A 20,947-nucleotide genomic window follows, 5' to 3' on the forward strand; every position below is an offset into this window, starting at 1 on the left:
CAGTGTATCTAAGTAAAAAAGATACGCGAGGCCATTGAAAAGAAATCCCTATCGAGGGTCACTAGCATATGGCAAATTTCCTAAAGGGGGGTATTGGAAGGATTGATTTGGGGGAAGTGGTTTCCCATGTAGTATCAGTCTGATTTCTGGTTATTTCTAGGCTAGTTTTCTCATTTATAAAATGGGAAGAATAAAAGTGCTTTCTGGACTCCTGTGAAGATTTAATGGTGAAGATGTTGATGATGATGGGGGTCAGTAACTACAACTACTGTGTACTGAGCTTTTCTTACGTGTCAAACAGGAATTCTAATGCAGACTTTCTGACTCCAACAGCCATGAGCTGGACAAAGATGACATCTTGAAGGAACAGGGTCAATGACTGCTAATGGTTATCACCTCCATCAGTATCATCTTTATCATTTTTGAAAGTGGCAGGACTTTTGTAAGCGCCATGTTACCCCTCTGCATATCAGTTGCATCATCTATAAAATGGAAATAATCTGTAAATTGGAGGTAATAAGATGATGCTCTTGTGATGATCTGTGCTGAGTAACTGGCAATAGGGGGACCTCAATCAACAGGGACAGTTTGTGTCCCCTGAGTGACTGGGGCCAGAACGTCTCCTCTCCGGGTGGTGTCAAAGTCCCAGAGAATGTCTTTTTCCAAATTTTCAATTTCGCCTTAAACAAGGCAGATTCTCCTAGACACCTGATAAAGAACTGGGGCTGCATGGACTCTCTCTGATAGATGGTGAAATAAATCTCTATTGGCAGCTGTCATTCTGATTTCATAGAAGAAAACACTTTTATGGGAAGATAAGATATGGGCAAAAATTATTCAAGAATGGCACTGTTCTGTTTTACTTTTTACTTGGATTATAAAATTAGTACACAACCCCTATAGAAAATTTGGAAAATACAGAATCCCTATACCCATCTGTGATTGCTAATATTTGGATGTATCTTGTTTTTATTATTATTATCTGTTTACAGCAGTTTAGAGGATTTACACAGTTGACATCAGACCATGGTGTGGCTTTTGAGTTTGCTTTTCCCTTAACATTTGACTGTGAACATTGTCTGTGTCGTACGTCTTTGTTGCTGCTTTGAAATGTCCTTACAATAGTCCACAGAGTGACTCCCCATTGCTTCGTCAACTTCATTTGGTTACTCCCGTCCCCTCATTCCACTCCAGCCATCTGGCCATCTTGGCCTTTCTCTAGTACACCATGCTCATTTCTGCCTCAGGGCCTTTGCACTGGCCTCTCCTTCTACCTCTAGAGCTCTTCCTGTTTCTTTATATGGCCAGCTCCTTCTCACCTTTCATAACTCAGTTCAAATATCACATCCTCAGATAAAGCCCTCTCTGGCCACCCCAGATTTACAGCAAGTCCCTTGGTTTCTCTTGATCTCATCTCCCCATTTTATTTTATTAAAGAAAAAAACACACTATAATTTTATCACCTGGAATTACCTTATTATCTGGTTGTTTACTTGTTCATTGTTTCATTTCCTCATAGACTGTAAGATCCATGAGGACAGGCAGTTTGTCTGTCTTGCTTATCGTTGATTTCCCAGTGGCTGACACAGAACCTGTCCCATAGTAGGAGTTTCATAAATATGCGTTGAGTAAATGGATGTCTGGTTAGCTGGTTGGATTGGCTGAGTGGGTAGTTGAATGAACAGGTGGGTGGGTGGCAGGAGTTGCTGGGTGAGTAGTTGGGTACATAAGTGAGTATGTGGGTAGATAAATCATACTTATACTAACCACCACCACCCCCAATTCCATGTTTAGAGTGTTCCCCATATTTTCAATTGCTTTCAACAAGTAAACAATGTGAATGGCAAGGAAATAAGATAAGCATGTCTTTTGGGAAATCTGACCCCTGCGCAGGGGTCATCCGCTAGGGGCTCAGACCTGGGCAGTTATTCAGGCTCCTGCTAAGGTTAAGTCACCTGGGGGGTGAGAGGTGGTGTGGCTCTCCCCGGCTCTCTTGGGCACCCACCCACCCCACGCCCAGGACCTCCCCGCCATACTTCTGTTTGTCTCTCACGCAGTGGGCCGGAAGCAGTTTATGCGGTTTGAGTGGGCAAACCACGCAGCTGAGACCCTGGGCTGTGAGTATGAGGAGCTGAACACGGCCACCTTCAAGCACCACCTGCGGCAGATCATCCAGCAAGTGACGTCGGGGCCGAGCCGACGAGGCCTCGAGGACGAGGACACCAGCTCGGGTACGGGAGTGCTGGCTCTCTGGGTGGGCTGGGTCACCCTAGACCAGCTCCTGGGGACACACCAGCATTCTGTCACCTATCCAGCAAGGATTTCAGGAGGGTCTGTCGCATGCAGACCTTCTAGGTGCGAGGGGGCCACCATGGGTGGAGATGGATGCAGACATGGTTCCTACCTCACGGTGCTTATGGTCACCTCGTCCTGTCTGTGATCATGGAGGCTGTAGAAGCCCAGGAGGGGTGGTGCTGCAGGGAGGGGACACTGTAGGGACAGAAATAAAGTCAGGGTGGCTGGAGGGCTAGAAGGATCATGGGGGATGATGTTGTGGAGCAAGTGGGGGTCAGCCCATGTGCTAGTCTCTAAACCAGGTTTTTTATTCTAAGATGGTAAGAAGCCAGGGAGGGGCCTGAGCAGGGGGCAGCATGGCTTGACTGTTCTTCCTGAAGCCCAGCCTGGAGGAAGTTTGGGGAATGAGTGGGGGGAGGGGGAACACTTAGGAACCTTACAGGTGAGGTGATGGTGGGCGGACAAGGGACGCAGTGGTAGAGACGGGACAAGGTGAACACGTACGAGGTCGAGTTTACAAAGAGATCATGGCCTAAGCCCTGGGGGAAAGTGAGGGACCAGGGATTTGGCCTCTGCAGCTGGAGGAATGGGGGTACTTTGAACTCATGTGGGGGGAAGAGCAGGAGAGCTTTGCACTGCACCTGCTAAAGGGGGTCTGCTGAGCCCCAAGTCTGCAGCCTCTGCTGGCCAGACATGTCGGCTGCAGAAAGGGAGGGCAGAGGGACTTCTGGGAGCCCTGGGGTCTCTGAGAACTCTCTAAGAGCGGCTCTCCTGGGGCCCGCAGGGCCTGGGCTAATGGGCCTGGGACTGGATTGCGTTGTGGTCTGGAGGCCCATCTCTTAGAGGCCCTTGGATTCACAGAGCTGCTTCACCTTCTAGATACTTCGGCATGATGGCCAATGTTCACTTGGATTCCATGGGCCTTCCACGTTTTCTTAGGTCCAAGTGTGAGCTGTCTTCTTCTTATAGTTACATGTCCTATCTGATCCCCCCATGAGCATTACCTGTGCACACATGTACACAACATAACATAGTACGCACATGTGCACAGATACACACTGCACACATGCACAACCACGTACATACCACATGTTCCAAGGCACACACTACATCTACATGCACAGACATATACCACACATGTGCACAGACATATGCAGGACCACACAAACATGCACGAGCACATGCACAGCTATATGCACACACAGACACAAATACTACACACATGCGGATACGCACCAAACACACCGAGACACGTGGATGCTCTGCTTTGTGAGGCTGAGTCAGCCTCTCAGGCTGAGGTCTCCAGGGTAGATGTTAGACAGGCAGGGGACTGGCAGGTTTAGGAGAGATGCTGGGAGGCTGTGGGTTGCCTAGCAACAACCCAGGTTGGGGGTGAAGTTAAAGGAGAGATGGGGATATACTTTGGGGCTGTATCGAGCTGCCTGGAATGTACAAGCAGGAGCACCAGTGCATGAAGGTCGGGAAAATTTTGTTTCCAGTTCTGTGGGTGAAACCAGAAACTGCAAGGGTCAGAATTTGTGATCTGACACCCTCCCCACCAACACTTCCCCTGACTTGGTTCAGTGCAGTCTAACCAAGGCTGGCTATTTTAATGGGACGTGTGTGTGTGTGTGTGTGTGTGTGTGTGTGTGTGTTTATTTAAACAAAATTGAGACCACAATGATCACAATAATTTTGTAAGCTTTATTATTCCTCCTAATGTTATAGGTAGGCAATTTTTCATCTCATTTAGTATTCTTCTATACCTATTTTAAGCGTGCCTTTGTATGGATGGACTACAAAGTATCTAACCCGTTTGCTATTGTTGGATATTTAAGTTGTTTTGAAAAAGTGATTTTTGCCAATTTGATCAACAATCAGGAGACCATTTTTATCCAGAAATCTTTGTTTCTCTGAATATTTCATTAGAATAAAAACCTAAGAGTGAAATTATTAAGTCCAAGTATATGAACGTTTTATGACTTCTGATACAAAATTGCCTAATTTCCCTCCAGAAAGAGGGAACAACAAGTGTTTGTAGAGTCCCTGCTATATGTCAGGCCCTGGGGATTTGGGACCCAACAAACCCAGAGACAATCCCCATCTCAGGACACCCCCAGCTTGGAGGGGGGACACAGGTTAATGACATTACCACACAAGTAAAGCCATGCTGCAGTCAGCACCGTAAAAGCAGGGTGGGTTTGTCCTTCCGTGCCTGGCTTGCTTCACTCACCTAATGCCACGAAATTCATCCACGCTGTAGCCAATGGCGTCTTTGAATACTATACTGCATGCTCCCCCCTATACCAGAAATCTGAAAAAGTTAAAGCAGAGAGTAGAACGGGCGGTTACCAGGGGCTGGAGGGAGAGGCAATGGGAGATTCTGATGGAGGGTGCATAGCTTCCCTTTTGCGGGGTGAGTAAATCCTAGAGAGCAGAGGGGCGTGGAGGAAGGAGGTGGTCAGCCGCCAAGTCAGTCTGCTGTACAGCATCCTGCCCGCAGTTAACAGCGCTGTATTTTGTCATTAGACATTTTTATAGGCTAAATCCTAGGTTAACCGTTCTTATCACATACACAAAGACACAAAGAGGGAGGGTGGAAACTTTCAGAGCTGGTGGCCATGTTTATGGTGATGTATACTTATTGTCACACTCATCAGGATCTTTATAGAAATAGGTAGGTACAGCTTTGTGTATGTCAATCATACCTCAATACAAAATTAATTAGAGAAGAAGCAAGGTGGAGCTAGGAATAGCCCATTGGGATGGCGGTCAAGGAAGGCTTCCCTGAGGAGGTGACGTTGGGCTGAGATTTGAGGGGTGACCAGGAGAGCACATTGCAGAGGAGGGAGGGCCGCATTACACAGGGCCCTGGAGGTCCTGGCGAGACACTGGAACTTGGTCCCAAGAACATGGGTATGTAATTTTGGCAGTGGGGGGAGGGGTACATGTGGGAGGGAGCGGGGTTCTCCGAAGCCAGGAGTGATGGCTCTGGAGTGATGTCCTGGCCCAGGTCCTGACCCTTTCCTCTTTCCCACTCCAGGGCTCAAGATGACAGGCGTGGAGTGTGTGGAGGGCATGGCCTCAGGCTTGTACCAAGAGCTCTTTGCCGTCGTGGTCTCGCTCATCAACAGGTAACCGCAGCCACTCCTGGGTGCCAGGTTAGCCTCTTCGCAGGTGCACGAGTGAGCCTGAGCACGGGCAGTGAAGCAGAGTAGGGAATTTTTTGAGTGGGAGAGGGGACTTTCTAGTCATGTAGTACTGGCTGGTTTGGCTCAGTGGATTGAGCGTCGGCCTGCGAGCTAAGTGTTGGTGGTTCGATCTTCCAGTCAGGGCACATCAGAGAAGGAAAACTCTGACTCCAAAAAACCTCCGCTGCCTTGCGGCATACCTCTTCAGGGGAAAGGCTAGGGGAGTAAACCCCGACAGAAAATCCGGAGCCGGAGTCCCTAAGGCGGTTCGACGTTGTAGTCAACACCGGCAACTCCTGCGGCACACCTGAAGCCAAGTTGTATTGACTCCGTCTTTCCCTTGGATCCTTCAGCTGCGAAGAGGGGGGGGGGTCTGCTGCATGGGCAACAGCAGACCCTCCATATCACCCTGCCCAGGCTCTGTAGCTTCAGCTTCACTGGAGAGGACACTCCAGCGTCATCGCAAAATGTCGATTCAACACGGGAGGAGACAGATACTGTGTCACTCCCGAGTCGGACTGCACAGCCATTCTCGGCGGTGCAGATAGACTCTTAAGAAGCTACACCATCGTCTCTCGAGACGGACGGCTGCCGACGATACGACGAGTGCTGGGTTGGAATTATACCCTGGCCCCCCACTGGCTGTGTGATGTTGGGAAATCAGTTCACCTCTCTGGTCTTCCCTTCTGCATTTGTAAATTTACTCTCTCCCTCAGGGTCTTGTGAGGATTACAAGAAAGAATAAAATTAAAGAACTCTTCCGAATCATGATTCGCAATGCCAACACCAAAAGCTAATGATCTGGGGACACCTGCTGAGGGCCAGGGCCTGCACTGATTACCTCACCCATATTACTTAGTGTTCGCATCAGCCCATCGTACAGCTGAGATAACAGAGACAGAGAGGTGGAGCTGGGATGTGGACACAATGCTGTATTCCCCCCTCATACTTTCCAATTTCCCTGAATAGCCCACCATGTGCTGCATCCATTTATTTTTCTAAAGTTTTCTGCTGGGGATGGGGAAAAACCAGGGGAGAATTTTTGAGTGGGCCAGGATACGTCTCTGAAATGTGTCTGCTGGGCTGCAGGCGTTAGAGCTTGTTTTCTATCATGATGAGCCAGCTCTGAGCCTGCTCTTGGAGCTCTTTAATTAATTCCAGCGGTGAGTCCCTCTGTCCTTGGTGAAAACAGGAGGCGTAATTAGGCTTCTGATCTCCTGTTTTGGGGATGAGGCTGGTGTGTAGCAACAGAGTAGCTGGGGTTATCCAGTGTCGCCCGGACGCAGAATCCACTCCCTCTCGCTCCTGGAGTGATTACCATTTAAGACCACATCCGACAGAAACCAAGGGGGTTGTGTTTTAGGGCAAGGAGTACAGGGGGTGGAGAATGTACTGCTGACCGAGAAGGATGCCTTAGCCCACGGGGTTGATGTTCTTGGAGCCACATCCATAAAATGGGTGCATTGGTGCTAACGATGCCCCTACCACCATTGATCTGCACCTAGGAGACTGTCTGTCTTTCCAAGTGTTAACAGACTAAATCTTCATGCACAACTGGTGGCTGAGATGAAAAACCCATGCAAGTAATGGGAAAAGCTAAGGCTCAAGTTCAGGGCCCTTCAAAGTGTATGCTGATCGTGCTAATGATAACAGCAGAGAGTGTTTCCCAGGTGCTCAGCTCCTGGCGGACTCTGCTCTGTGTTCAGAGCTGTCCCCTCCCACCCTCCCAACAGCTCTCTGACTTGGCTCCATCATTAACTCTTTCATGGCTGGCTCAGAGAGGTTGGGCAACTTACCCGAGACACACAGCCCCTCAGTTGCAGAGCAAGGGTGGGACCCCACCTGTGACTGTCTCCTTAGTCCCTTAAGTCCTAATGCAAATAATCCCTTCTCTGTCCACTGTGATAGATTCATCAGGAGAGTCCCAGGAGGAATGGCTTGAAGAAACTTTATAAACTAAGACACTGAACAAGACTTTTTTAAAACTGTAGTGTGTCACTAAGAAAGAAAAGGAGGCTGTAGTCTTAACTATATCGCCGATTTGCCATGTGACCTTAAGGAAGTCATTTCTCTACTCTGGGCCTAGTGGGGAGAAAATATTGCCTGAAGGTCTGATGTACCCATGGGGGGCACTTGCCAAACTTGAACTCCTTTGATTCTTACCATAGCCCCTGGGATCACCCTACTCATTTTTACCATCATTTCACAGTTGGGGACATCCATGCTCAGAGAGGTTAATTAACTTGCTCCAGGTCACACGGCCTGTAAGCAGTGAGTCTGGTTTTGTAAGTAAATCTGTTGGATCTTCAAACCCGCCCATCCTGCTTCCTCAGCTTCTTGTCTCTGTGACATGAGGGTGGGAGGCTCTAAGAAGCCACGTCGCCTCAGGGCCTCTCCCCTGTCTCTCCCCAGATCTTTCTCCTCCCCTCACCTGTCCATGGCCTCGATCACGGTGGTGGACTCTCCGGGCTTTCAGAGCCCCCGGCACCAGGGCAAGGACCGGGCGGCCACCTTGGAGGAGCTCTGTCACAATTACACTCACGAGCGCTTGCAGCTGCTTTTCTTCCAGCGGACCTTCGTCTCCACGCTGGAGCGGTACCGGGAGGTATGGCGGGGGGAGGGGGCCTCCACCGGGTGTTCACGGGGACAGAGCGCCAGTTCTGCAAGATGGAGGACGTTCTGGAGGTGGATGGTGGTGATGACAGCCCAGCAGTGTGAATGCGCTTAAAGCCACGTTTACACTTAAAAATGGCCCAAAATGGTTAAGGTTTATGTTATGTATATTTTGCCACAATTAAAAAATAATAATTTTAAAAAACCTAAGAGGGGAGGAAAGTCCTCACCTCTCTTAGCTCCTCCAGAAGTTTTCTGTCCCGTTCAGCTCCCGGAAGGAACTAATGTGGGATTTCTGTGACTTTCCAGGAAGGCCTTCCGGTGCAGTTTGACATCCCGGAGCCGTCCCCAGGGACCACGGTGGCTGTTGTGGATCAGAATCCCTCCCAGGTAACGCGGGGCCCAGCCAGCCAAGGCTCTAAGACACCGCAAGGCCTTTTAATGGAAACACTAGCAGGTTTGAGTCAGAAATGCTCCCTGCTCCTGGAATCACCCAGGGACTGTGACCCACTGACGCCTGCGACGCACTTCCCAGGGTCTGCGTGGCTCTGGGGCTGTGGACGCTCAGTTCCCCTGGGGTGAGAACTACCTCTGCTTTATGTCTGCGGTGGCTGTTGGAATGCACCCGCCCTGGGGGCCTGCGGTCAGAGCTGAGGGCTTTCAGGACCAGTGTCCAGCGCCCAGTGGCCTCCAGCCCCTCTCCCGGAAGGATCAGGTGCTGTGCCGAGACTGGGAGAAAAGGGACCCTGGGGGGTGACCTTGGATCTAGGCCCCTGAGCACCATTGGGGGCAGGTTGGCTTTAGTTGGGATTGGGGGGGGGGCGATACCTGAGGCTCTACACCTTGTTTTCTCCACCCGAGAACCCACTTTGCTGACCCCAGGCCTGCCCCTCTGCTCAGCACTCTGCCAGAGCCGCCCTGGGTGGACCACTTCAGTTGGTTTGCCAGACTCCGGTCCCGTCTTGGTGACCGGGAGTGTGTCATTTCACCCCTCAGTTTTCCCATCACCAAAGTGGGTTGTCATTGGGTTGTCATGGATGCCAATGAGTTCTGGCACATTAAAGCGCCTCGCAGGGTGCTGGCACATAGCAGGTGTCCTGCAGGTCGCATTTCTCCTGCCATTTGATAGCACAGGCTGCCCTTGCTCTCCTTCCCACATCCCGTCAGGCTCCTCCTGGCTCACGGCCGGTGGCCCGGCCCTGCAAAGCTCCCTGGTTCGTGAGCCCTGCCAGCTGTTCACCTGCTTATGCATCTTGTTGGTGCCTCTCTGGCCGGTCCCACCTCCGTGTCCTGTTCCCATGCCTGGCAGGGGCAGTCCTGCAGGAGCGACCTGGGCAGTGAGGACGGAAAGGCTGTGCTGTCCCCGGATACCAGGGCGGTGCTGGCCACGGCTGCCTTCGGAGGGTGGGCTGGCTGTCAATTTCGACCCCAGTAAAGAAGGCCGAGGTGAAGGGACAGGACACCTGGCATCCAGTTCTAGTGCTGCCCCTGCGACTCCACGTGACCTGGAACTTGTTCTTTCTCTATGGCCCTTGGGGGACGTGCACCAGTATTTCTGAGTTGGGGTGGCCAGCTGTCCTGCTGTGCTGGGGACTTGGCTGACTTCAGGGCTGAAATCCTCACATCCTCGGGAGCCTCTCAGTCCCCATCCCCAAGGGACAGCTGGTCACTGTATGTATCGCATTTCCTTGTCATAGGTCCTCAGATAAGCCACCCCCCCAGTTCTGCAGGCCTCTCTCAGCCTCCCATATGCATTGCCTAGATGGTCTGTGACGCTTGGGGTGGGATTTAAAATTCTGCGTCTATGCTATTGAACTGAGTCCCCCTTTTCCTGTAAAACATGCTGTGGGCACTTTTCTTCCCCTCTGAGATTTTAGTTTAAAAAAGTACAAAGCCTTCTAAGAGGAAGCGATGCAGGTGGGTCATGTTTGGCTGTACATAAATACACACAGCCACATGTGTGTATCCAGGAAAATGTCATTTACAGCGTGTGTTCCCTTGAGAAACCCTCCCATAGCCCTCTGAGGAGGCATTGCGAGCCTTCACTGTGCATAAGACCAGATGAGGCTCAGAGAGGTGCGGCGAGTCGCCCAAAGTTACACAGGGAGTGAGAATAGAGGTGGGATTTGGACTTCTTGGAATGGAGAGGTTGTTACAGCTTTGTGGTTTTGACACTGAGAGTCTTGGGGGAGCGGGAAAGTGGGGATGAACGGGGACAAGATCCAGGCAGGTACATTTGAATCATGGTGCCTGGGACTCAGATCCCCTGACTCCTCTTGCCGGGGGAGGGAAGCCCAGGCGTAGCATGGGCTGGGGATCAGGGCTTCTCAGTGTATTGTGGCTCTCTTGCCAGGTCCGCGTACCACCTGGAGGAGGGGCCGAGGATGCCAAGGGCCTTTTCTGGGTCCTGGACGAGGAGGTCCGGGTGGAGGGCTCCAGCGATAGCGTGGTGCTTGGGCGTCTCTGCACAGCCTTCGAGAAGAAGGGAGCGGGGGCTGAAGGTAAGGGAGTAAAGGGGAGAGGGGTGCGGAGTCCAGCCTGGGAGCTGGAATCTGCCCTTGTCAGCTGCAGACAAAGCCCTGACAAGGCCTGCACGGGGCAGGGCGGGGCGGGGTCTGAGCACAGAAACATCTCCGTGTGTGCCTGGGTGCGCTTCATTCACTCAGGTGTTCGTCTGTCTACGCGCCCAGCAAATGCACGGAGCATTGAGCAGTTGCTGTGTGCTGGGCGCTGTGCTGCCTGGTGGTGGGCCCACTTCCTGTGGCTCGTGGAGCTGGCAGAGGTCGCTAAGGGAATGAAGGTGGGCGGGGAAGATGGCCAAGGATTCACCCCTGGGACAAGGCGGGTGATCAGCAAAGGGAACAGAGGAGGAGTGCCCGGAGGGGTAGGTGGGAAGCCAGGGTCATGTGAGCCGACCCGACTGAATGCTGCTGGGTGGTCAGGGGAGGTGTGGCTGAGCGGTGGCCGTGGAGGGGGCCGCGTGGAGGTCATTGGTGACTGAGGCAAGAGCAATTTCAGTGATGTGTTCAGGGCCAGTGAGCGTCGGATGGGGGTGGCTTGTGAGAAATGGGGAGAAGATCTAGGACAGCGCTCATTGCTGCCCATGATGCCGTGCCCTGGGCTCAGGCTGGCGGGAGCCCCTACCCCGAGGCGACCAGCCGAGGTCCCTGTCCGGAAGAGCTGTGGACCACTCTTGCTGTCACATCAGGACGAGATCTTTTAGGTGGCAGCTGCAGGAACTGATGCCCCCAGCAGCTCTCCTTGGACCCAGCTCGGAGCGCTAACACCCCAATTACTCCAAGAGAGCCTGGCTCTGAGTGACCAGGAGGGGCCCACTTCACTGCCAGGCCCGGGAGGGGCAGTGCCTGGGGCCGTGGTGCTTTTAGGGCCCACGAACATTTCACTTCTGTTAAACACAGAAGAAAAAAACAGCGTTTAGGTCAAATACAATGTTCTAATACCTATGTGGTGAGTTGAACTGTATCCTCCCCCCAAATTTATATGTGGACGTCCTAAGCCCCCGTACCTCAGAATGTGATTGTATGGAGCCATGGGGTCCTTAAAGAGGCCACTAGGTTATCCGAGGTCATGAGGCGAGTCCTAATTTAATTTAATTGGTGTCCCTTTAAGAACAGATCAGGGCACAGACACACACAGAGGAGAAGGACAGAGGCCTCAGAGTGGAATCAGACCCGCCGGCCCCGGGGTCTGGGGCTTCCTGCCCCCGTAAGTGTGAGGAAGTAAACTTCTGTCGTTTAGGCCACCTCGCCCCGATCCTGTGTTACGGCAGCCCTGGGAAACTGGTGCAATAGACGCATGTATTATTGATAGTAATGTTTGCCTGTATAGTGGCAGCACAGTCATGGAATATAATTTTATACATATAATTTGTTTTTTTTAATGGAGGAAGCAGCCCATGAAAGCAAAATTGCTGAGGGCCCAGGAAAGCCACGATGCAGCCCAGGACTGTCCTTGCTCTGGAGGGGACTTGGTGCTTGACGTGTGACCCTGGCTGTGATCCCCTATGTTCTTTGGAGGTCACCTCTGTCCCCTGAAGTACATCTGGCCCTTTGATAGCCAGTGGACAAAGATGGAAGGACAGAGGAGACTGCTGTTTGTGGAGCCCGGAGACCCAGCCAGGCATTGCGGGTTCCTCTGTACCCCACCTGCCGTGGGGTGACCGAGGCCTCTGAGAGGCCAGATGGCTTACTGGGGCCCTGGAGGTGCCGGGCACAGAGCTAGCGCTGCACCCAGGAGGCTTCACTCCAGAGGCCAGCCAGACCCCTGACTTGTCTCCAGGCTGTGAAAGTGGCCCCGTCTCCAGGGAATGACTCTGGGGGCTCAGGCATGGAGTTTTTCTGGGGGATCTGGGTGGGTGGAGGAGGGAGCACACCCAGAGGCAGAGGAAGCCAGGAGGCAGAGTTGTTAAGATCCCCACTCCATGACTTCATTGTCGTGTGTGGCTTCTGGGAAGTCTCCGGGCGACTGGTATGAGGACGGAGGAGCTCCTCTATGCCAGAAGCATTTCTACATCCCCCTCCTTCAGCTAGCTGCTCAGAAGGCTCCCCCTCAGAGCCCTGCCTGACCGCTGTCTGAAGCTGTCCCCTCTGCAGTCATGCTGTCCCTTTGCAGCTCCCCGGTCATTTCCTTCAAGGCCTTTTCTAGGCTCTGAACATTTGATTATTTATTTAATGGCTTTTCATCGTCCTCAGACTACCCTGGGAGCCCCCAGGGTGCAGGACGCCCGTGTCCCTGGTCTCTGCTGACTCCCCGGTGCCTAGAGCATGGCAAGGCCTCCGTGGGCTCTGCCATTCCTCCTTCCCCGCTCCTTGCTCGCTCTGTTCCCGTCACACCGCACTCTCAGCTGCTCCGTCAACACGCCAGGCCCGTTCCCACCTCAGGGTCCTCGCACTGGCTGTTCCTCTTCCTGGAATGCTCTTCCATCACATTTCAATGTGACTTTGTCCCTCATCTCCTGAGGGTCCCAGGGATCTGTCTGACCACCTTGTGTAACATAATAGCCCCTGTCTCCCTTCCTCTGCTTGTCTCTGCTCCACGGCAACCATCACTGTGGGACATCAGGCGTTTGTCCCCCTGGGAGTGTCAGCTGCGGGAGGGCAGGGACAGGTCCGGCTGCCTCTGTGCCCCCGACACCAGGAGTGCGGGAACCCTGATACGGAGTGGGCGAAGATGTGGAACCCCACCGTCCAGAACCGGGTGCAATGGATTTTTCAAATGGAATGTTTTCTGGATCTTGACGTTGGGACAAAAGAGACAGAAAGTAGCGTGGGAAGCAGCTAGTGTCCTGTGAGGCGTGGCTGGGGCAGGAAAGGATCTGGCTAGATTTGTGGTCCCCTCCCCTTTTCCTGTGAAGCCCCCAGCAGGACCATCACAGGCTCTGGGGGTGAGGGAGAAGGGGGCAGACTATTCACTCCTTTGTTGTGGACTCACTGAGCCAGACACAGCAACTCAGGCATTTTGTTTAAAAAAAACCTTTGGCCCCGAGGGCTTTCTGATGAGCTCTGCGTTGATGAGTACATTCAATCAGGTTCAATCAAGCAGAACAGCGGGCTCTCTGGCGGGCCCAGTGCTCCTGTCTGTTACTTCCCACCTACGGTGTGTTGGCTGGGCAGCGGGTCCAGGAGGGGGCTGGGGCAGCCCTCAGGGTGGGCCCGGTAGACAGTCGGGCGATGAGCATTCACTTTGCAGCCAGAAGGGGTGACTGTCAAAGCAGAGGAGCCTAGAGAGGCCCCTGCCCAGTCTGGGGCGGGTCAGGCTCCTGGGGGAGGTGACTGGGCTGCAGTCAGGAGACGGAATTGCTGGGTGAGGAGGCTCTGGTTACAGGCACAGCCAGGGAGGGAGTCCTGGAAGCAAAAGCTGCCTGTCAAATGCTTGGATGAATAAAACTCTGGTGGGAAACGAACTTCTGGGAGGAAAGGGAGGGGGAGGGGACAGTTCCAGAGAAATGAACGGGTCACCTTCGTATCCTGGGCCACCTCCCTGGATAGGGAACAGTTTGTGGTCATCATTGCAATTGGAGTGATATGATTAATGACCAGAAATTCATTCATTCATTCATTCATTCATTCATCCATTCCACAAACACTTTCAGAGTCCTTTTTTTAAAGAAAATCCTTACCCAAGGATATGTTTATTGATTTTAGAAGGGGGTGGGAGGGTAGAGAAAGAGAGAGAAAATCAGTTGGTTGCCTTCTATACATACTTAGACTGAAGATCAAACCCACAGCCTGGGAAGTATGTATTATTCAGTCCACAGTTCACAGGAGAAGAGACTGAGGCTCAGAGATTTAAGAGGTTTGACCCCTGTCACACAGTAATAAGTAGTAGAGTCATGATTTGAACTCAGGTCTTCTCCATCTCCAAGCCCATTTATTTCTCCCACTCACTCCCTTACAGCTAAGTGTCTGCCAACACCTTCAAGGGTAGGCTATACATTTACTTGCTGGATGGTATTCAGGTTGATCTTAGGTGGTATGCAAATATTTTCAAAATATTTCATGATTCTGTATTTACTTTCATGAATATTAAAAATAAACATAGTTTGCACACCAAACCTGCAATATAATTCTTCTTTATAAATGGGTTTATCTTTAAAAATGTAAGTCGAGTTAAGGAAAACATTAATAACAGCCCAGATGATACGTGGGAATGGTAAAAGAACATACAGGTTGTATGCACCAATGACGTTTGGGGGAAACAGGTATTCTGGAGTCAAGGAAGTAGGGAGGAATAAAATCTGTATCGTAAGTAATGCCGACAGGTACACAAAGCAGGAAGGATGCAGGTCCCTAGAACTGGCAGCTTCGGCCGCCTAGAAACATATTAAAATGGAAAAAGTGTGCTCTTAGTGATGCCAAATGATTGCAGAGTGTCTCCGCGGGCCCCCAACACTCACGCACTGTGTCTGCTTTCAGGGACCTCAGCCCTTCGACCCTGTGAGCAGCCCCTCCAGTGTGAGATCTCCCACCAGCGGGGACAGGACCCTGTGCGCTATGACCTCACAGGCTGGCTGCACAGGGCCAAGCCCAACCTCTCGGCGCTGGATGCACCCCAGCTCCTGCATCAGTCAAAAAGGTGAGTCCGGGCAGGACTGGGGACAGGTCAGGGCCCCGTGGGGCTCTGCAGTTCCTTCCCTGCTGGGGCCATGCAGTCACAACAACCCAGTGAGTCAGGGAGCCATCCCTAATTACACCAAGAACCGTCACTCAAATCGGAACAGTACAGCATCTCCCTGGGGCCAGAGCAAATTCAGCCGAGGAGAGGAGCTGGCCTTCTGGGGAGGTGAAACAAGAGCTCAGAAGCTGTGACTTCTTACTGTGGTTTCTGCCTTTTATTAAGTATCGGATAGATGATGGGACTGGAACAACTTTTATGGACATCCTAGACCCAGGGAGTCGTAAAACCGAAGTGATAATGTTTTGTAGCATTAAAAACAGCTCACGGTATTCCCTGACTGCTCTTTTCAGAAGTGCTGGCCAAGGGCTGTCAGCCATCGCTGCCTTTGGTTCCGAGAGTTACTGGGAAGTGTGTGTGTGTGTGTGTGCACGCACACACGTGTGTGCACAAGCAGACATGCAAGGTGATCCTCCCAGGCTCAGGCCTGGGATCCTTCAGGGACAGAGCATGGTGACAAGAAGAGAAGCTGAGACCACCAGGGAGGTGTTGGGGGTATGAGAGAAGGGAAGAGACATTTACTGACCACTCACTATGTACCTGGTGTCAGGATAAAGACTTTAGAAGTATCTCATAAATCCTTATAGCAACACGGTATCCTTAGCCCCATTTTACAGACGATAAAACAGAGACCCCAGGAGGTGAAATGGCTCACCTTTGATTACACAGCAAAACTGTGGCAGAGCCAAGGTACAACTTAGCTAAGTGCTCCTTGGGAAAGTTCTCAGGGTATATGGCCAGAGCTGATTGGAGATCTGTGTGCAGCGGGGCTCACGGTCTTCCGGCTCCAGAAAGAGATCAAGCCAGGGGATGGGGCAAAGGGAAGGTTAACGAGCGTACGGGAAGGCATGAAGACAGCCGGGGCACCAGGGCCAAGTCCTCACCCTGCCCTTTATCACCCAGGGCAGCGACGGTCATCAGTGTGCTGCAAGAATTTTTAAAACATGCAATACCTGACTATTTATTTAGTCAGGGGTAGGGCACTGAGCTCTTTTCCCTTAGATTGTCAAAAAAAAAAAAAAAAAGAAAAAGAAAATAGAGCCAACACAACAAAGGCTGTAGGTGTGACTGCCCTGTCTTGAACCATAAATATATAGGTCATATAATAGAACTGCATCTTACTGGTCACATTGCATATTAAGGTTGTGTCTGATTGGTTAATTCTTGGTATCAGAAATGCTGATATACAAGTATAGGCACCTGATTTTTTAAAAAGTCACTCTGGAGAAGAAAGGGTAGGTAATTACTAATATTATTATTATTTTTGGCAAATCAATCAAAATCATACCTATTTTTTGTTAGATTGGCAAAAAAATTATATATTTTTTGGTGTGCTGCAGAACTTTAGTAATTAGTTTATGTGCGCCGTGCCATGTAAAAGGTTGGAAATCGCTCCCCTTGGTGACTGTGGGCACTTTCCCACCACTGGGCTTTCTTTTTGATTTTTGTTTTCTTCACCCTAAAATAAGGGTTTGTCAGATGAGACCACAAGGCCCACTGGATGTTGCCCAGCTTTGGAGTCAGGCAGATGTTCAGCTTCTGCTTCTGTCTTTTTCAAGCCGCATCCCCTGGGCCTCAGGTCCACAGTCTGAGAAGTGGCTGGTGGGAGGCTCTGGTGACGTAGCGTGGCCGATGGCTTATTAGGGAGCCTGGCTCCCAGCAGGCCCTCAGCACACGTCTCGTGACCATGTAAATTCTCCTCCTGCTCTAGGGTCCTGTGGCTCAGGCTGGGTGGGGGCACATTGGGTTAGGAAAGGGTGAGGCAATCCTTTGCGGACCAGATGGCCCAGTGAGTGAGCAAGGGACATTCTGGAGGAAGGAACAGCCTGTGCGCAGTCGCAGCGCGCAGGGGTGGAAGAGCGGGGCAGGTGGGGGGGTAACCCCCATTGAGGTGTCTTATACACCCGAGAGCCAAGCACTGGTGGTTTCTGAGAGCAAACAGTGCTTTTCCATAGCGTGTAGGTCTGCAGCCAAGAACGCCACATTCGCCAGGACTGCTTGCTTAGCATTTTGATTCCTGGGTGCCCCCCGCTCTCTCTGGGGGAGGGCTCTGGGGACTTGCTTTGCAGACAAGCTTCCCAGGAGGTTCTTAGACACTCTCAAATTTTGGTCAAACACGTCTGCTTTGTATATCAGAAGCTGAGGCCCAAAGAGGACACATGACTGGCTGAAGGTCACAGAGTAAATAGAAGACAAGAGGTCAGGTCTCCCAGCCCCACAGATGGGACAATTCCTGTACAAGGATCAGGACTAGGGGTATGACCTCCTCTCCCAGTACCAGGGTATGGTGCCCACATCCCCAGGGCCCTGCCCTCTCCTCTCAGGGCTTCTGCTTCTAGGGGACTCCCCTGGGCCCCTCCCTAGATTTTCATATTTCAATGCAAATGTATTCAAGCCATTATGGATCTCTGTGCTTGGTTACACCTTTGACCACTTTGAACAGCTTTGGGGCATTTGAAATGCATTTCCTCGGTCGTTTGCACAGTTGGGTTAGGCACAGAGGGACACGGATGATAACATGTCCGGAGGGCTGGGGCGGGGGACGGCCCGGACTTTCAGGGAGCCACGGAAGGTGCCTGCATGTGGCTCTCGGAGGGGTGCAGGTGTGACTTGAGAGGCAAGGGGCTCTCTCTGGGCCCCGGCCGCCTCCTAGGGCACAGCAGGGTCTGTTCAGCCTTCTTAACACTCTTTGCCCGCAGAAGCAGGCAGGCCAGCGCAAGTTCATCAGAGCAGACACATAAGAGGCCCTGGCCCTTGTCCACTGATCCCAGAACCTGCACGTCACAGGAGTGCCCAGGGAGGCACTGACCGCCCCTCGGCATCAGGCTGGACATTTCGTTGACAGGTCCAGACACTCACTGTTCAGCCTGTGAGTCATTCATTGCAGGAAACACAGAGTAAAACTGCCACGTCCTGGGCCTGTTCTAGGAATGGTTTTGCCCTGTAATAAAATTCCTGCAGGTGAGTAAGCGACAGGAATATCCAGCAGAAGGAGAGATGCTCTCAGGTCAGGGGAGGAGAGGGGCATGGAGGAAGTAGCTGGCATTTGTCACGAAGCAAAGGCGCATCTGGCAGAAAAGGACAGGAAGCAGCTTGTGTGACTCGTGGGGAGTGCTCAGGAAGCAGCTCTGCAGGAAGCCAGGTGGACCCAAGACCCATGAGCCCCCTAAAGCCCCTCTCTCTTCCCCATCCTACCTGCCAGGGAGGAGCTGAGGAACCTGTTCCAGGCCCGGGCCAAGCTGTCCCCTGTGTGCCAGGCTGTGGCAGGCCTGGAGGGCACCTCCCAGCAGGCTCTGCAGAGGAGCTCCGCAGTGAGGAGGGTTTTTGCCAGCAGCTTTGCCGCGGTGAAGAGGAGAGCCCCGTGCTCCCAGATCAAGCTACAGATGGTGAGTGGGTGCCCTGTCCCCAGGCTGTGCATCCCTCCCCTCCTCCAGGATGGATTATCTACCTGCGTCATCTCTAACCTCCCCGGGGAGCCTGTAAGGGCAGGCATCTCCTCGCGCTGCACAGAGGAGGAAACAGGCTCGGAGCAGCAAAGACGCTTGGCCACAGTCGCACTGCTGACAAGTGATGGGTCTAAGTCTGAGGTCAAAGCCTCAGCTCCTTGGTAGTGACTTGAGTGGCTTCAGGGAGTTTGCAGGGACCACAGTTGTCTTCTTGACGAAGGTGATGGTTGTCACAGCCAGTCCAGGCCCACCTGCCTGCCTCTCCTCCCAGGCTGGCCTTGGGAGAAGGCAGCAGGCCACAGCACTAGGTGTAGCTGCGTTAGCTAGATCCATTCATCGAATAACACATGAGAAAGTTTGATTGGTCAAAGCTCAGGCCGAGGCCAAAGGTGTCAGACAGGAAAGGATAAGTTTTGAAAGAAACGCATAACATATTATACTGAAAAAAAGCATACACACTAGGTCCTGGGTTCTCGACCCCTCTTTTGCTAGTGGTGTGTGTGAGCTTGAGCCACTTGCTTGCCATCTCTGTGCCTCAGTTTCCCTATCTGTTACAACAAGGGCTAATGATAAAGGCCCCTTATTTTTCATGAGTACAAATCAGGCTGTAGGTAGGAGGTCCCCAGAGTAGGGCACAGGGGTCCCTGGAGGTGCCCAGGCCAAGCTAAATGTATGGGGAATGTCCAGAGCTCTGTCTGCTTCACCCTGAGACAGCCGACCCTGACTCCCTCTCCTCTTGGTCCTAGGATGCATTGTCCAGCATGATCAGAAGATCTCAATTACACTTCATCCACTGCCTGGTGCCGAGCCTAACGGTGGAGAGCAGGGGTGGGCAGGGGTCTCCGACTCCACCACAGCCTGGTGGGGACAAGCCTGAAGCAGGTGCACCCCTGCCCTTGGACATCCCGGCACTGAGGGTCCAGCTTTCAGGGTCCTGCATCCTGGAGGCGCTGCGTCTGCACAGGACAGGTGAGAGCCACCAGAGAGTGAGGACCTTGTCTCTGACTCCTGGGACATGCTCGCCAGCCAGGGGCACCCAGGGGACAAAAGCCCCAACTGTGTTCTAGGAGTCTTTCATAGACTTCCCAGTAACCCTGTGTGTTGTGGGGGAGCTATGATCATCCCCATTTCACAGATGAGGAAACGGAAGCTCAGAGAGGTCAAAGACTTGCTCAAGGTCACACAGCTAGGGCATGGCAGAGCCTGGATTCAGACCTGGGTCTCTTTAAATCCAAAGCCCATCTTATCTCTCGGAATGGTAGTGTGGTCCCAGAAGGCTGGGCCAGTGTCTTACCACCCTCCTCTCAACAACAAATGTGTCAGGAGCTTCTGTGTTGGGAGAGAATAGAATTCCCCCGTTGAGTAATATTTTGGTTAAGAGGCTCAGCCTGGTTTGGGAGACCAGCGTGGGAGCCGGGGATAATCATGCATGTCACAAGAGCTTATGTCACTTGGGGCTGCAGGGTGTATCTGGATGCCTGGAGGAGGAAGCTCTGTGCTGTCCCTGGCGAGGCTGGGAAAAGCTCCTAGATGAGGGGGCATCTCAGCCGGGCCTTGAAATAAAACAAGCGGCCTGCCTCTGGGGCCTGGCGGGAGAAGGAACGCTGGGCAGAGGGATCAGCGTTGCCAAGGCAGGGAGGCATGGCTGAGCCTGGGTTTACAGGGAATGGGGTTCAAAACGAGGGAGGGACCTGTGGGAGATGAGGCAGCTGGACCCATCGGGGAAGACTGTGAGTTATGTCTTTGGAAGCTGGGTATTCTCCAGGTCCAGCTGAGGAGATGAGGGTGTGGGAGGAGGACAAAGGGGCTTGGGTCAGAGGAGTGAAGTCCTGGAGGTCTGTGTTTTAGAAAGCAAGCCCGCACCCGAAGTTGCCGCCACTGGCTCATCTCATGAGTTTGGTTTGATCTGAATCCTTCTGTTTTGTTTCTGCCTCTCAGACCCCAGAGGCCAGCATGTGGATTCCCCTCCCTGACAGTTAGAAATGCCTCAGGCACAGGCGGTCTCTCGGCAGAAGATGGGGGGCTGGTGGGGAGCCTGCGTGAACTCCCACTTGTTTAATGTCTCTGGTCGCTGACCCCCCAGCTTGCGGTTGCTACCCCCATCCATTCCCACCGCATTAATAATGGAACCCTGGGCACAAGGTATTTGATGGAGAAGCTGGGAGCAGCTGGAAGCCAAGATGAGACCCTCACTCCCCTGAGCTTCTC

At 52.4% G+C, this 20,947-nt stretch overlaps 1 protein-coding gene across 1 annotated transcript in view; it reads left to right on the forward strand.

Annotated features, from left to right (window-relative positions):
- MYO18B (myosin XVIIIB) overlaps positions 1–20,947 on the forward strand; it is a 219,806-nt gene that overhangs the window by 56,012 nt on the left and 142,847 nt on the right. The window contains exons 13-20 of the mRNA XM_090257928.1: positions 2,058–2,231; positions 5,339–5,429; positions 7,899–8,091; positions 8,409–8,489; positions 10,453–10,600; positions 15,035–15,194; positions 18,496–18,679; positions 19,486–19,708. Coding sequence (XP_090114054.1) covers positions 2,058–2,231; positions 5,339–5,429; positions 7,899–8,091; positions 8,409–8,489; positions 10,453–10,600; positions 15,035–15,194; positions 18,496–18,679; positions 19,486–19,708 — 1,254 coding nt within the window. The remainder of the gene's footprint in view (positions 1–2,057; positions 2,232–5,338; positions 5,430–7,898; positions 8,092–8,408; positions 8,490–10,452; positions 10,601–15,034; positions 15,195–18,495; positions 18,680–19,485; positions 19,709–20,947) is intronic.

Source organism: Furipterus horrens, unplaced genomic scaffold, assembly GCF_987537825.1.
Source record: "Furipterus horrens unplaced genomic scaffold, mFurHor1.1.pri manual_scaffold_11, whole genome shotgun sequence".
In the NCBI taxonomy this organism is placed as follows: Eukaryota; Metazoa; Chordata; class Mammalia; order Chiroptera; family Furipteridae; genus Furipterus; species Furipterus horrens.